The following is a 14,954-nucleotide window of genomic DNA, read 5'->3' on the forward strand; positions in this document are numbered from 1 at the left end:
TCTCTAAGTCTCTAAAGTCAAACATAGGAGTCACATGTTACTCTAACAGGATCAAAACTTGCTTGGAACGAATCGCTTATTGGTCTCGTACACAGCGAGTCAATGCACTAAAGCTTGATCCACTCACAACTCTCCAGTGTCCTCTCTAAGTCTCTAAAGTCAAACATAGGAGTCACACGTTACTCTAACAGGATCAAAACTTGCTTGGAACGAAACGCTTATTGGTCTCGTACACAGCGAGTCAATGCACTAAAGCTTGATCCACTCACAACTCTCCATTGTCCTCTCTAAGTCTCTAAAGTCAAACATAGGAGTCACATGTTACTCTAACAGGATCAAAACTTGCTTGGAACGAAACGCTTATTGGTCTCGTACACAGCGAGTCAATGCACTAAAGCTCGATCCACTCACAACTCTCCAGTGTCCTCTCTAGGTCTCTATGTGCTCGGCGGTGAGCTGCCAGGGCAGACGAGCACACGCTGGCCCGGAGCACGTTCTGCCATTCGTCCCGCCGGTTTTGCCTCGTGTCCGTGAGAGGACGCTTCCAAAGTAAATAATTACAGTTTAAGTCACCGGTAAAAAGAGTAAACCGTGGCATGTTCCATTACCCGCGGACATTGTCTCCTCCCGGCCGGGCAGTTCAATTAAAATCGGTGGCATAATGGAGACCGGGACCTTGACTCCTCCAACGCGCCACGCCGCCACTGCGGACACTCCTGCCGCTGCCCCGTGATGTGTCTATCGGCTCTAATGCTCTCGTTAATTAATGATACGTGAACAAGCGTAATGGCTGTAATAACGGCGTAGAGGAGTGAGCGTAATCACCTCTCCGAGGTTCCTTGTTGTCGCTCTCCACACTGGACGAACTTTATTAGATCTCGTGTGTGGTTTTGATTATCCAATAATTCAACTCGTATATGAAACACCTAAGGCAGGCAATTTTGTCGATGTGGGGATGAGAGTTTACGCACAAGATTACAAAAAAGAAACAGGCTTACTTGCGCATAAACACATTATTGTGATAATTACTATTATTCGTTCTATTGAAATCAATGCGTGCTCTGTTCTGACTTACATCATTACAAATTTCGCCTTGCGTAGCCATGTGGAGAGGAGAGTATTATTTTTATTTCATAGATTTCCTCCTAAAATTCTGGGGTATTGTTGAGTAGGAATATTATACTCCTTTTAGTTTGATTTCCAAAGTTTCCTCCAAAACTTGTAGGGTTTCGTTGAGTAGGAATATTTTACTCCTCTTAGCTTGATTTCGAAGGTTTCATCCGAAATCTCATCAATTGATTTCAATGAAAGTTACTTTTTGATATTATATTACAACACCTAATTCAGTGGTTGCGTATTAATTTTAATACATCCGTCTGAAAAATATTTTATTGGCACATGCCATACAAAGTTTGCACATCATGTTTTAGATAGGTACTTTCTTAACTATTCAATTAGCAATCAATAAAGTGATAAAGTGCAGACTATAATGTGACTCACTTCTATATGGTGGCTTTCTTGTTGCAGGACGAAGTGGAAGCGACAGACGGCTGTTGGCCTGGAGCTGCTGGCGGAGGCGGGGAACTATGCGGCTTTCCAGCGACTCTACGGTGGGCCGCCCTACTGCTGGCCGTACCCAGGGGCGGCAGGCAGCACCGCCCCCAGCGCCGCAGACCTCTACTACCGCCAGGCCGCCGTGGCCGCCGCCGCCGTCACCACGCTTCAGAAGCCTCTGGCGTACCGCCTCTACCCGGGGGTGGCGGGTCCCTCGCACCTGCCGCCTCCAGGACTCCCTACCGCCGCCCCCTACTACCACCCCCTGCCACCACGCTCTCCTTCGCCCTCGCCACCCCCGCCGCACAGTCCACAGTCGGTCGACGTCGAGGATGACTCTCCCGACTCACCCAACGTCGAAGTCTAACCTCAAACCGCCCAGTGGACCCTCTGTGAAACAAGGAACTCAAATGTGCAATCTTTTCTTCCACTCCCTCGGACAGGAACTTTCCGTCTTCGGTACCAGTGAAGAACCATTCCTTCGGCAACCTTAGGCTCCTTCACGGAATGTTGTGTAAATACGACCCCCGTTACCTCGGTCCAAGACTCTTGACGCAGTGTTTATGGTTGATGTTAGCTTTAAGGCCCGTGTCTACCACTAAAGTTACAGTTCACGACATCGTCTCTCTGCGCCTATAGGTCTACAGTTGCATGTCTCATACTTAGAGCCAGACCTTCAAAAATAAACTAACTCTTGAAATCATCGGTTGAAAGCGATTCTGTACCGAACGCTGCGCGTTCTTAAACTATTAGTTTAAAGCTTTAAAAGTGTTTTAGTAATTTATTGTTTTACGCAAAAGCTTTTTTATTATTGAATAGGATACATTTTTTAATAGCATAGGACAGTTTTTAAGTAATAGAGAGAAACCTAAATACTCAGAGGGCCAAAGCCCTCATGTGATATTAATAAATTTTACCTAGGATATTGAAAAATGCATTTATATGGGATATCTCAAAGACGTTCAAACCGGTGTGACTTGTTGCGGTGTATTCCACGGACGACAAAGTCAACTACTACCTCTCTTTAGCTCTGTTAAGTTTTTAACGAAGATTTGTCGACGACTAAATGTATTTTAACCGCCAACAACTCGTTTTAAAGTTGTGAACGCACTCGGTGGCCCGACCCCGTGCGAGTATCCTACACAATTGTTAATATTGTATCATAAGAGTAAATTTAATGTATTTATTGACTGTAGATTACCATTCACTTCTACTCAAAGTACTTACTATATAAATAAGTTGAGTCTTGTGAATCCACTCTGTGTGTACAGTTGTACTTGTGTATTTGTATATAGGAGATGATGAGTAGCTAGCAAGGTACTAGTGTGAGGAGTTAAATGTGAGTTTGGGAGGTTATATTCTTCATATTTGCAGTACCGACGTATTCCACTAACTTTTACCCAAAATATCACCCTTTTTCGCAGCGAATTTGAGTTACTTTAAAATAAAAGAAACATTTCTTCACATTAAAACATGTTCTAAAAAAATAATATCGTTATTGGCAAGTAAACATTAAATATTGCGTTGGCCTACTTAAGGAGGTACGTTAGTTAGCTGCCGGCCGCGCATCTGAGATTCTGCTGTTATATATCTGGATAAACATCGGGTGTTTATTACAACTTATGGTCTTTTTTCTCGTGAAGAAGAGGGCAGATTTGAGCCTTCGAAACGTAGTGTAACATATAACATTTTGTAACATATAACGATAGCAAATGTTCGAAATTCGATTATACTTTCAAACTTTCCATCGTCAATAACAACTTTAACCAAATAAAAAAGGAATGCGGATACAATTTCAAAAAAACTGCCTTATTTAGTTCGTCTTAAACCCATAAATATTTCATTTCAGAAACTTATACTTCAAGTATTAGTTTTAAATTAGTATTAACAGGTAATCTTATTTGTACAAATTCATTGACATTGGGAAACTGAAATCTAAGTTTCTGAAGTGAAAAAATGAAGTGTTTGAGACGAGCCCTATTTATAACGCAGTTCAATTCGTATACCCATGTTAAAAGCTCAGATGTGCGGTTGGCAAATATCTAAAGATCCCTCATAAAGATTAATCATTAACAAGTATTTTACAGTAGTCTCTAACTTCCCAAACAGATGTTTTACTTCCTCTGATGGTTCGAAATGGATGAAACACCGGCGTTATAAGTGTAGTACCGTTTAGCTTCGAGACCCACCCCGGCGTGTTCTCGCGCCCTTTTGAAGTCTAAACTTTTCTAAGGAAACACAAATTAAATGACAAGAACAGGGGATTTTTGTTCAGTAAGAAGGTTTAAACGCTGTTCGGGAAGGCCGTTCTTAAAAATATTAGAGGACAGGAACTTTTCCGATTGAGGTTATGTGCTGAGGTTAATTGAAGTGTTAGCTCCAATAAACGTTTTTTTCCGGGCGACAAACCACACGCCCCAACAGACTTTCTCTCTTATTCACGTTAGTTAAGATATTATTTTTTATTGTTCGTGTATTTGTTTTAAAAGACAAAATACTACAAATACATACATCAAATACATCTCAAATATGATATATTAGAAAATTATTTCAAAATGTGTAAAAAATATACTGTTAAAATTAAGTATATCGTTTGTTATTATGCTGTCGTATATATGTTTAGACTAATTCAAAAAGTCGTATAGTTTAAAGTCTTTCATTCGGAACCCACAAATTTGCACACATATGTTTTTATTTTATTTTTATATTTTGAGAGAAGAATAAAATATGTTATCTTTTAGTTTTTTTAAGTATTTTAGTAATAGACTATAATATTAATTTGGAAAGTGTTTGTCAATTTATTTATTTTTTATTTGACTATTGAATTTTTTTAATTTTCTACCCAATTGATGGTAAAAAAAGGAATTTTGTTAAATTTTGGAAGTGAAGAAGGGCGCAACGCATGTCCGGCTCTGGCAGATTGCAGTATTATTAGCCTAGATGCATGTCTGTATAGCGTACTTTAGTTACTGTTATTGTCATCCACGAGCTTTGTAAATAAACATGTTAATATTCCTAACAAATACAACAAATTATGTGACTCAGTGTTCTGTTTTTGTGGCCTCCTCCCCCAGTATACGGACTAAGTACATATGTACCAAGCGGTCTGCGCGCACAGACCGGCCGTCCGCCTTTTCTAAAATCATCGGGCTTTCTCTTAGAGCCCATCTGTTCAGTATTACCCATGGCAGAACTGGCAAAAACTGGAATATTTACTTATTATTTCAGTTTTGTCGTGGTTATATATAAATATAAGAAGCTCCGTTAGTTCTTTTAAAAACATTCAGTTCTTTTAAATCAATCACAGAATTACAGCGCGTAGATGGGATCAATGTTTTGTGGATGGCTAGTACAGCCACGTCGCGTCGGCGCGCACAGATCTCTTGGCCCATCTTTAAAAATATCTGATGGTATAGATGCAGCTGTAAAAAAATCAAAATTTGTAGATCACTCTAGCATCCTTATTTTTCTTTGCCATCCTCGTCACTAGCAATTTTGAAAACGTGAAATTAGTGATGTATAAATATATTACCGTACTTTATTTGTTCATTGTTTGCCTACAATCATGTATCCATTTTTCAAACATATCCTTGTGAAAAAGACATACATTTTTCAGACATTTATTTAGTGACACAATATATCAGCTACGTTTCGAGGTCTGCAATCTGAACTCTTCCTCTGGTGAATATTGTTTGTTAAAAACACATATCCTAGATTGTAGTTGTGTGTTAGGCCAGTATTCACCTGAGGAAGGAATCAGATTTCAGGTCTAGAAACGTAGTTACTGATTTTTTTATCACTGAATAGTAAAAAATATCCAAAAAAATTATATTTTCTTCAAAATCCTTCCATTGTCAGAAAGAAACTACTAACAAAGGATACTTGTGTATTATTTATTAACACTTATTATTTTTAATAAATAATATATAATCATAAATAAATAATATAATCATAAATAAATAACACATGATCATAAATAATAAGTAATAAATAAATATATTAATTATATTTACCATGCGTTGGTGCCAAATAAATTCGTGGTACAGTTTTTATTTAATATTTTACTTTATTTCTAATTTATTAGGACAGGAAACCAACGAATATATCGTCGTATTCAACACAAAACGCAGTTATACTTCACAATAACAAATTTACATTTAAAAACTACGCTATACTCTGCATAATGGCAAAAATATAATTTGTAAAAATAACAAGAGCTTACAATTCACTGTGGCAATTTGATATCTGTTGACAACTGGATTTGGAATATTCAAGACTCATATCTGTATAAGATACAGATATTTTCGTTTGTCTCTTTACAGAGGACTTTTACTTATGTTGCAAAAAAATTAAATAGGTATAAAAATGAATTAATATTAAATTAATTTAACTAAATAATAATAGTAAAACATTACAAATACTAAATATATTCAAATTTTTGTTAGTTTAGGTGCAAATAATAAGTATAGCCCTACACTACGTATACAGAAACTATAATGAGACTGCAGCGTGCAAGTAGGGGTCTAAAAGTGTATCATACTCGCAATATTTGTGGTGTAAAAAAATGTAAAAACATTAACTATTGTAAAAGGTAGATTTACAAATGCCAAATTTTATTTGAAGCAGTGTAATTTTTTAAACTTATAGTTTAAAAAACAATCATTGAAAACAATTGTCACATGTCATAATCCAAATAACTTAAATTTAAAGAGTTTTAATTAGAAATATCTTTTTCTGAAGTGTAATAGCTTGATAGCTGCACACAATTTTATCGAAATCATAATAGTAGTTTGTTTTAATCTTTAAAAGAAACAGACTGAAAAACACATTGTTAGTAGTAATTATTTTTGCAAGCATTTTATATACTTTCATTATTATTTGACTTAGTTTATTCGACCGTATTTGGATTACTTATACTAAGTAAAGAGTTGTAGAAATACCATCATATATATTTGTAACCAATTAAACTAAGTTAAACACAATATCAATTAAATAAGTGCAAATGGTGAGTAAAATGAAAATATAAATAAATATATCGGCTAAATCCCCCCCTCCTCAAAAAAGAGGAAAATTGCTGGAACAAACTATTTTGTGCTTATTAACAAAATAAATAAATATGATATTTTCTAAAAATTCTAGTAAAATAAAACATATAATTAAAGAACTCTATGTGCAACCGCTTGTACAAAGACATATTGGGAGTGCTGATGGCCGAGCGGTCTAAGACGTTGGACTTTGAGTCTGAGTAAGAGATAGCGCAGGTTCGAATCCTGTCTGTGAACCTTGTACTTTTTATCAGTAGCATCAACCTCGTACTGTATCGACTCTCCCCCTTATTCTGTTTGATAAGATGCGTGAGGACGGACAGAAAAAGGCATACAAGTGGATCGGCTTCTCCTAAAAAATATTATCATACTTGTAATGATGATAATAATAATGATGATGTTTGTATAGTTTTAGCAACCAATTGATCAAACATATGTGCGTACCTGTAGACTGCCTTTTTACAGTCATAATGTTTACCACATTTAGTAGCGCACTCTGTCTCTCTCTGCACAGTAGTTTTTGGCGACCCACGCGCGATCATTGATGTCATCCGATACCGCCAGATCGCATGTCTGCTCGATCGTCCATTCCCACACACCCCCTTCTCCTTCTTTGTCTTCGTGTGTTTATTAATTTCACAAAACCACTGTTATAATTGGTTGATTATATAAGAGTTTTTCATTTTACTGTTTCCTCTAATAAGCAGTCCGTTAATTAGTTTGCTCTCGTCTGATTGTTCTCACAAATTCAGATTTCCTAACTTTGAGTGAGATTTCACAATGTTTAAGTTTCTGAATGGATACCTCCCATGAGCCTCTCACTGTCTTGCGTAATTGTTCCATCCTTGCTCTGAAAATAAATGTAGGGTAGTAGAACTTTGCGGATAAATTCAAAATTTTTATTCATTACTTTTTTACAAATTAAATACACCACGTGTCGTTTAACAGGCTTCGTTGGGGTTGCGTCCTGCAGACAGACAGACAGGTCATAAGGAAATTATTACAGCCCCTCTAGTAGACAAAAGAAAAACTTTATCTGCCTACTGAGTCATAGCCTCCAATAACGCTCAGCCAAATTCCATGATTGGACATGCACCATCATATAATTCATAAATGATGGTAGAAATGAAGTTTCACTCAAAATTTAATGAAATACTTCTCAAAATATCTTGCCATATAATACATAATAAATTAGGTTTCATAGCAGTAAAATTTCCGGTGAGCTAGGGAGGGTACTACAACGAAAGAGTGCGCTGAAATCAAATCTTGTCACATTGCCTTTCCATTCTTTTCTTTTTAGTGTAAGAAAAAAATAGACATTTTTTACATTTCAATTGATTCATATAGTTTGTTTACAAATTTATTTATCTTCTAATTTTCTCGTTGGTTAGCCATAAGACCAACGTAAAGTCTTTGTTAAAAGTCACCCAAATACCATGAGTGATCAGGGTCACTCAAATACAATGAGTGGTATGATAAAGGTCACCCAAATACCATGCACCATCATAAAACTTTATTTTACTTATGTAGAAATTAAGCTTCATACAAAATTGTAAGTCTATTGGTCACTTTGTTTTCGAGAAATTGTGCAGGCAGACATACAGACAGAAATTACATTTTTCCAGCCCTACGAGTAATAGGCTTCGCTAAAGCTCAGCCAATAAACAAATACAACAAAGTACTGAAGGACTACACGCAACATAACGAAAGTTCCACCTATCAATCTTCAGTCCCACGTGTTCGTAACTTCTAAAAAATGTCATATGATTGAACTGTTTCTTTACAAATTGTTAAATTCTGTGTTCATATCGTCGTAATCATGGCTACCTATAAGAACTGTAAAACTATAAGAATGCTACTTGTTACTAGCTGCTCATGAAGCTTTCACAATAATTTCAAAAGCGATCTTCTTTAAAACAAGAGAACCTATAAACCAAGTTTGAAGTTTCTAGTGCCGTTTTATCAAGATGTATCGTATCACACAGACGGACAAAGATACTAATAAGGAAAAGGTTTTAAGTAGGACTCGTCATATTTTAATAATATTCAGAGAACTAATATTGAACAAATTCATATGAAACAATGTACTTTGACACAACTATAATTCTACAGATTATAATTATTAGATTGCAAAGCCAGATTACAAGATTCACTAGGGCGTAAAGAATATTATCTCAACGTCTAACTGTTCCGAAACCTCTGATATAATTCCTGGCAATATATTGGTGATTTTGACTGGAAATATTTAAGCTGTCAAATTATCCTTTGGCGTGTTTCAAAATATCTTCGAAAATTTTGATTGAATAGCTAATCAATTTTGTCAGAGAAATTGAATTTACTGAGATATAGATCCGTTTTAGTTTTGATACAAGTTTCGTATAGTTTTTTTCTAGTTGCGTAAATTTAGTTTTTTATTTGAAAAGAGCACTATATTTTAAATGTTAGATGGATCGTTTTCTTTTTTAGCTTAGCTTAGGTATAGGGTTATTTTTTTGCTTTGACGCCTTTCATTGGAAAAATCATGAAAATCACTTCTCTTACACCAACATTTGGTAAAAGTACCTAAATACTTGTGGAGGTTTTGGAAGATAAGAAGTTCTATCCTCAATTTCAAAACAACATACTTTGTTACCATTTGAGGAAATAGAATGATAGGGAAGTTAGGGTTGGTTAGGTCAGAGGCTGCCAACGAATTGTGGCTAGGTCAACAACCGTGTTTGCAAAAGATGTCCCACTGGCAAATCGGGGTTCTTTTTCAATACTATGTCCAGCAGATCTATTGATAGGTTAGCTTTTCCATGAAAAACTGTTAATAGCGTGATGCCTAATCACTAGTATGGCTGTCAAATGCTGTCCTGCAAGTTGTACTGGGTATAACAAACTCAACAAAGTACGCCGATTTGTCTAAGAACTAGAGAGAACGAAAAGGTGGGAAAAGGTTTTGTCAACCCCAGGCCTAACTTAGGCTGTTTAGTATATCATAAGTTTCTTATGGTAATGGGCTACTTTCCAAGACAGCTGAGATCTGCGAAAGTCGTCGTTTTCCTCGTCGCTAGTTCAGCTGATATTCAGTCTCCCAATTACTTTTCCCTATTTGAACAATTCTTTCCCTATGTAAACATATCTTTCCCTGTACAAACAATTGAGTTTGATTTGACAGTCCTATGTTCAAACAGCTGATTTTAGCAAAAAAATTAATGATATAATAGTGTTACGTTTACTTACGGAAGAATGATTACAACTACACTATGGCATGTCAGATAATCTTTTAAAAGATTTCGTGTGCTTTTGGCATCGTGATGAAACATATCGTTTAATGCTCGCCTAGAAAGTTCTATTATGGGGCTCAATAGTCTTTTCCATACTTCGCGTGTAAATGCATTCTCGCCCTGCAATAGTATACTTTCAAGACTAGTCATGAAATGCAATATTTACTGTACCCAGTGCTTTCCACCTTATCAGGTGAAAATCAAACATGGTCTCACTGGAAACGGGAACATACTTAAGTTTTCCATGACGTTTGGTTGTTGCTAACAAAACATATCGAAACCATCAAGTTGGGGATTTATCCCTTGAAGTTATGCTGTTTTCAATTTTAAACACATTCTTTTGTCTAGATATATCTTAACTCCCCGTGACCTTTACTTGTTAATATTATATCCAGAATGTGTAGTAGACTCCATAACGCACGGCTTCAAGATGTCAAAAACATGAATTGGTTTCTCAATATTCGGCACTTATTCCTTAAGGGGCATTTCATCTAAGAATATTATAGTCTTTTGTTCTAACTATAACTTTCAGAAACTTGCAAGGATCTACTGAACATTGCTTATCAAATAGTTTATATATTTTTGATTATAATCAAACACATGAACAGGGCAATCCTCACATATGTTTCTACAATAGTTAATTCCCAGAGTAATTGATGATAAGCGAGATCCTATAATCAAGCCATTTGGAGGTAGGATCTTATGGTAAATTTGAGTTTACTGGATTCAGTCTTCATGTATACTCGCGGCCGCACTATCCTGTCGAATAACATGGAATTCAGCAAATATGTTCAGGTTAGCTGCATATGGTGGAAGGATAGTATTTATGAAAGTGCATTTAAATAATCTGCTAATATAATGTAGAACGGAATTTCCATGGATCAGACTCCATGTAAAACTGTGGAACTTCCTTGATTGCCATTTTGGACTATTAACATTTAAATTGCACTTGTTGAAAGACTAATAATCAGGATTCATCCAATGCATTTATTCATCATGAGTCTCCTTCACTCATTTCGCCCTAAAATAAATATTTCGTCATATCAACATATTTTGATCATCTCAAAAAAACATTTCGAACGCTGTTAATTAGTCTAGTGGTAATATTTTAATATATAGTGGCTTATTAGTTCCTCTATTAATAACATAGTGCTATTACTATTATTTTAACTGTCTAAAAATGTTAAATAGACAGAATTGTTCGACGATGGGTGAAATGTCTTGGATATCATGAACAAATCGTCAGATTCTCAACCTAAAACTCAACTTCTTGTCAGTCTTCAGCTTCAAGTTTCTGCATACAAATAAATATATGGAAACTTACCCATTATAATTTAAGTTTAATATGTAACGGCGCGGCGCGGCGATTGTTCTTTGTGGCATGACCGTCAACGAACACAACACCGCACGGCGATTGATAACAGCGGTCTCTAGCAACGCCAAGGGCGATTGTTCTTTGTGGCATGAATGTCCATCAACATATCGCCAACAGACGATTGATAACAGCGGTCATAAGCAACGCCAAGGGCGATTGTTCTTTGTGGCATGAATATCCACCAACAGACGATTACTAACAGCGGTCTCTAGCAACGCCAAGGGCGATTGTTCTTTGTGGCATGAATGTCCACCAACATATCGCCAACAGACGATTGATAACAGCGGTCTCAAGCAACGCCAACGGCGATTGTTCTTTGTGGCATGAATGTCCACCAACATATCACCAACAGACGATTGATAACACCGGTCTCTAGCAACGCAAAAATGATTGTACTTTCTGGCATAAACGTCAACAAACACATCATCGCCGGGTGATTGATAACAGCGGTCATAAGCAACGCCAAGGGCGATTGGTCTTTGTGGCATGAATATCCACCAACAGACGATTGATAACAGCGGTCTCTAGCAACGCCAAGGGCGATTGTTCTTTGTGGCATGAATGTCCACCAATATATCGCCAACAGACGATTGATAACAGCGGTCTCAAGCAACGCCAATGGCGATTGTTCTTTGTGGCATGAATGTCCACCAACATATCATCGCCAGACGATTGATAACACCGGTCTCTAGCAACGCAAAAATGATTGTACTTTCTGGCATAAACGTCAACAAACACATCATCGCCGGGTGATTGATAACAGCGGTCTCTAGCAACGCAAAAGTGATTGTACTTTCTGGCATGAACGTCAACAAACACATCATCGCCGGGTGGTTGATAACAGCGGTCATAAGCAACGCCAAGGGCGATTGGTCTTTGTGGCATGAATGTCCACCAACATATCGCCAACAGACGATTGATAACAGCGGTCTCAAGCAACGCCAACGGCGATTGTTCTTTGTGGCATGAATGTCCACCAACATATCACCAACAGACGATTGATAACAGCGGTCTCTAGCAACGCAAAAATGATTGTACTTTCTGGCATGAACGTCAACAAACACATCATCGCCGGGTGATTGATAACAGCGGTCTCTAGCAACGCAAAAGTGATTGTACTTTCTGGCATGAACGTCAACAAACACATCATCGCCAGGTGATTGATAACAGCGGTCTCTAGCAACGCAAAAGTGATTGTACTTTCTGGCATGAACGTCAACAAACACATCATCGCACGGCGATTGATAACAGCGGTCTCTAGCAACGCAAAAGTGATTGTACTTTCTGGCATGAACGTCAACAAACACATCATCGCCGGGTGATTGACAACAGCGGTCTCTGGCATCGCCAATGGAGATTGGTCTCGGTGGCATGAACGTCCGGGAACACAGACCACGCTCCACTAGCGTCAGCATATACCCGCATGTCCGCTCAATGGTGTAGCTAGTGGGGGGACTTGGGAGGGCTTTGAACTCCCTTTAAAGAATGCACGCCTCCAAATCGTCACGAATTTACGCAAACTGTAAACATAATAAGCGTATTGCGTATCATAATATTATATACTGTTCACAAGTGTACACTGTTCACATATTGTACATAAGGATGAAGGAGGTAGATGAGTGAGAAACCTCCTACTAGCCCAGATTGGCTCATTACGTTTCATTAGATAACAACCAACGGAAGTTCCTGTACTGCGATTTAACGTGGATTAAGTGCTACGGAGATTCTGGTGTATGATTTGTAAGTTTGCAGTAAGTCTGTTTTCATAACAAAATCCATGAACGCCTGAAACGGGATTTTAACAATGCCATATGTCATGGAAGCGAATAACGGATAAAAAGATAAGATCAAACCCAAGCCAAATAGTCCTAATCCCAAACCATAATCAAGATTTGACGTCCAAGTAACCAATACCATTTATTGGTCTTGGATTGAATTGAATATAAGAAAACAGCGCCACTCATATATTTTGGATAGATTTACTTGTTTAGTTTCTTTTTCCTGCAATGCTCCATTTCAATGTGATGTTTTTTATCCACCTGGCTTTCTGTACAGTGCTGTAGACGAAGGCTTATACTTTGATTTACTCTATTAAAGATTTGTTTGTTCCATGTGTGAATTTGTGTACAAGAGGAGTATGGTTTGCAGGCCCAAAGCTCCCGAACTGTATTTCCTGTTACCTCACTGGAGCGCTCCACCATCCGTCCACACATAGCAGTGCTGTATCGCCGCGTTGGCCTTCACGCCCTCTGTACGCTGTAATTTAATTGTGACTTTTTACGCTGCTCAAGCAATTTGTCTAGCAAACTGTGTGTGTTTTCAGCGGTCTTCCGGCGGGAAACGGAAGTGGCCATTAACTATTGTTGGCCGTAACGTTCACTTAATGTGTTTATAAGCTCGGTGATTCTGACGCCGTGGCCGCCGAGAGCGTGCGAACCCCTCGCCTGCTGATCCCCTATCACAATTGTTTCCATTATTAGACGTCATCACTCGACTATCAGCGGCCTTTGTCTGGCTGCGTTTAGCTCGGATCTGATATCGCTCGCCGCCCGGGTCTAGCTGGCTGACTCGACTATTAGAGGCCTTTTCCTGGGCGCGTTTAACTCAGATCTGATAACGTCTCGCCCCCGGAGTCTAGCTGGCTGACTCGACTATTAGAGGCCTTTACCTGAGCGCGTTTAACTCAGATCTGATAACGTCTCGCCGCCCGAGTCTAGACGGCTTACTGAACTATTAGAGGCCTTTGCCTGGGTGCTTTTAACTCAGATCTGATAACGTCTCGCCGCCCTGGTCTAGCTGGCTGACTCAACTATTAGAGGCCTTTTCCTGGACGCGTTTAGCTCAGATCTGATAACGTCTCGCCGCCCTGGTCTAGCTGTCTGACTCGAACTATTAGAGGCATTTTCCTGGGCGCGTTTAATTCGGGTCTGATAACGTCTCGCTGCCCAAGTCTGGCTGGCTGACTCAACTATCAGGGGCCTTTGCTTGTATTCATTGGTTTAGCTCAGGTCTAATGACTTCTCACGACCCAAGCTGGCTGACTCAACTACCAATGGTCGAAATCGGATCGAGGTTATGTGCTGAGGTTAATTGAACTTTACCACCAATAAACGTTCTCCCGATCGGCTAGTGACTTTCTCTTTATATATCTATTTTAAATATTTATTTCTTAAAGATGTTAAAGTGTCCTATAAATGTTATATTCCCTGAATCTATAACTTATGAAATACTCTAAAATTTCACATTTTTAACTTCACCCGTTTTTATTTGGGGATGATTGAAAAATAATATAATTTTTCTACTTTGAATAGTACCTATAATTTCATGTGAAGTGATCAAAACAATTTTCTGCTTTTTCTGTATTCATGGAAGTTATCTTAACGGGCTATTAATTTAACATGGAAAATAATTTCCCTTGCAAAATCGATTACATTTCCCTTAACAATGTGTTACATATCTTATATATTAGTACAAAGTCTCTTGTATAATTATAGATCTTTGCGATATTAGTTAACTGTTTTAAAGTAGTTCTTATCCCAAAAGTAAATGTTTGTTATTTATTTTATAGTACATTTTTAGAATTTTTAAGGGACAAGGGGCTTAGTATACCCTAGACCAAAGTTGAGAGAGGTCGATAATTCGTGAGACACTTTTGTGTCCATTAAAGAATAAGAATAACTTCTTATATTTTTGAAACCAATAAGAAATTGA

General features: G+C 37.8%; 1 protein-coding gene across 1 annotated transcript in view; it reads left to right on the plus strand.

Annotated features, from left to right (window-relative positions):
• LOC124359981 (homeobox protein B-H1-like) overlaps window positions 1–4,594 on the plus strand; it is a 41,615-nt gene extending 37,021 nt beyond the window's left edge. Inside the window, exon 3 of the mRNA XM_046813194.1 lies at window positions 1,528–4,594. Coding sequence (XP_046669150.1) covers window positions 1,528–1,921 — 394 coding nt within the window. The 3' untranslated portion in view covers window positions 1,922–4,594. The remainder of the gene's footprint in view (window positions 1–1,527) is intronic.
• The last annotated feature ends 10,360 nt before the right edge of the window (window positions 4,595–14,954 follow it).

Source organism: Homalodisca vitripennis, chromosome 4 (assembly GCF_021130785.1).
Source record: "Homalodisca vitripennis isolate AUS2020 chromosome 4, UT_GWSS_2.1, whole genome shotgun sequence".
NCBI lineage: Eukaryota > Metazoa > Arthropoda > Insecta > Hemiptera > Cicadellidae > Homalodisca > Homalodisca vitripennis.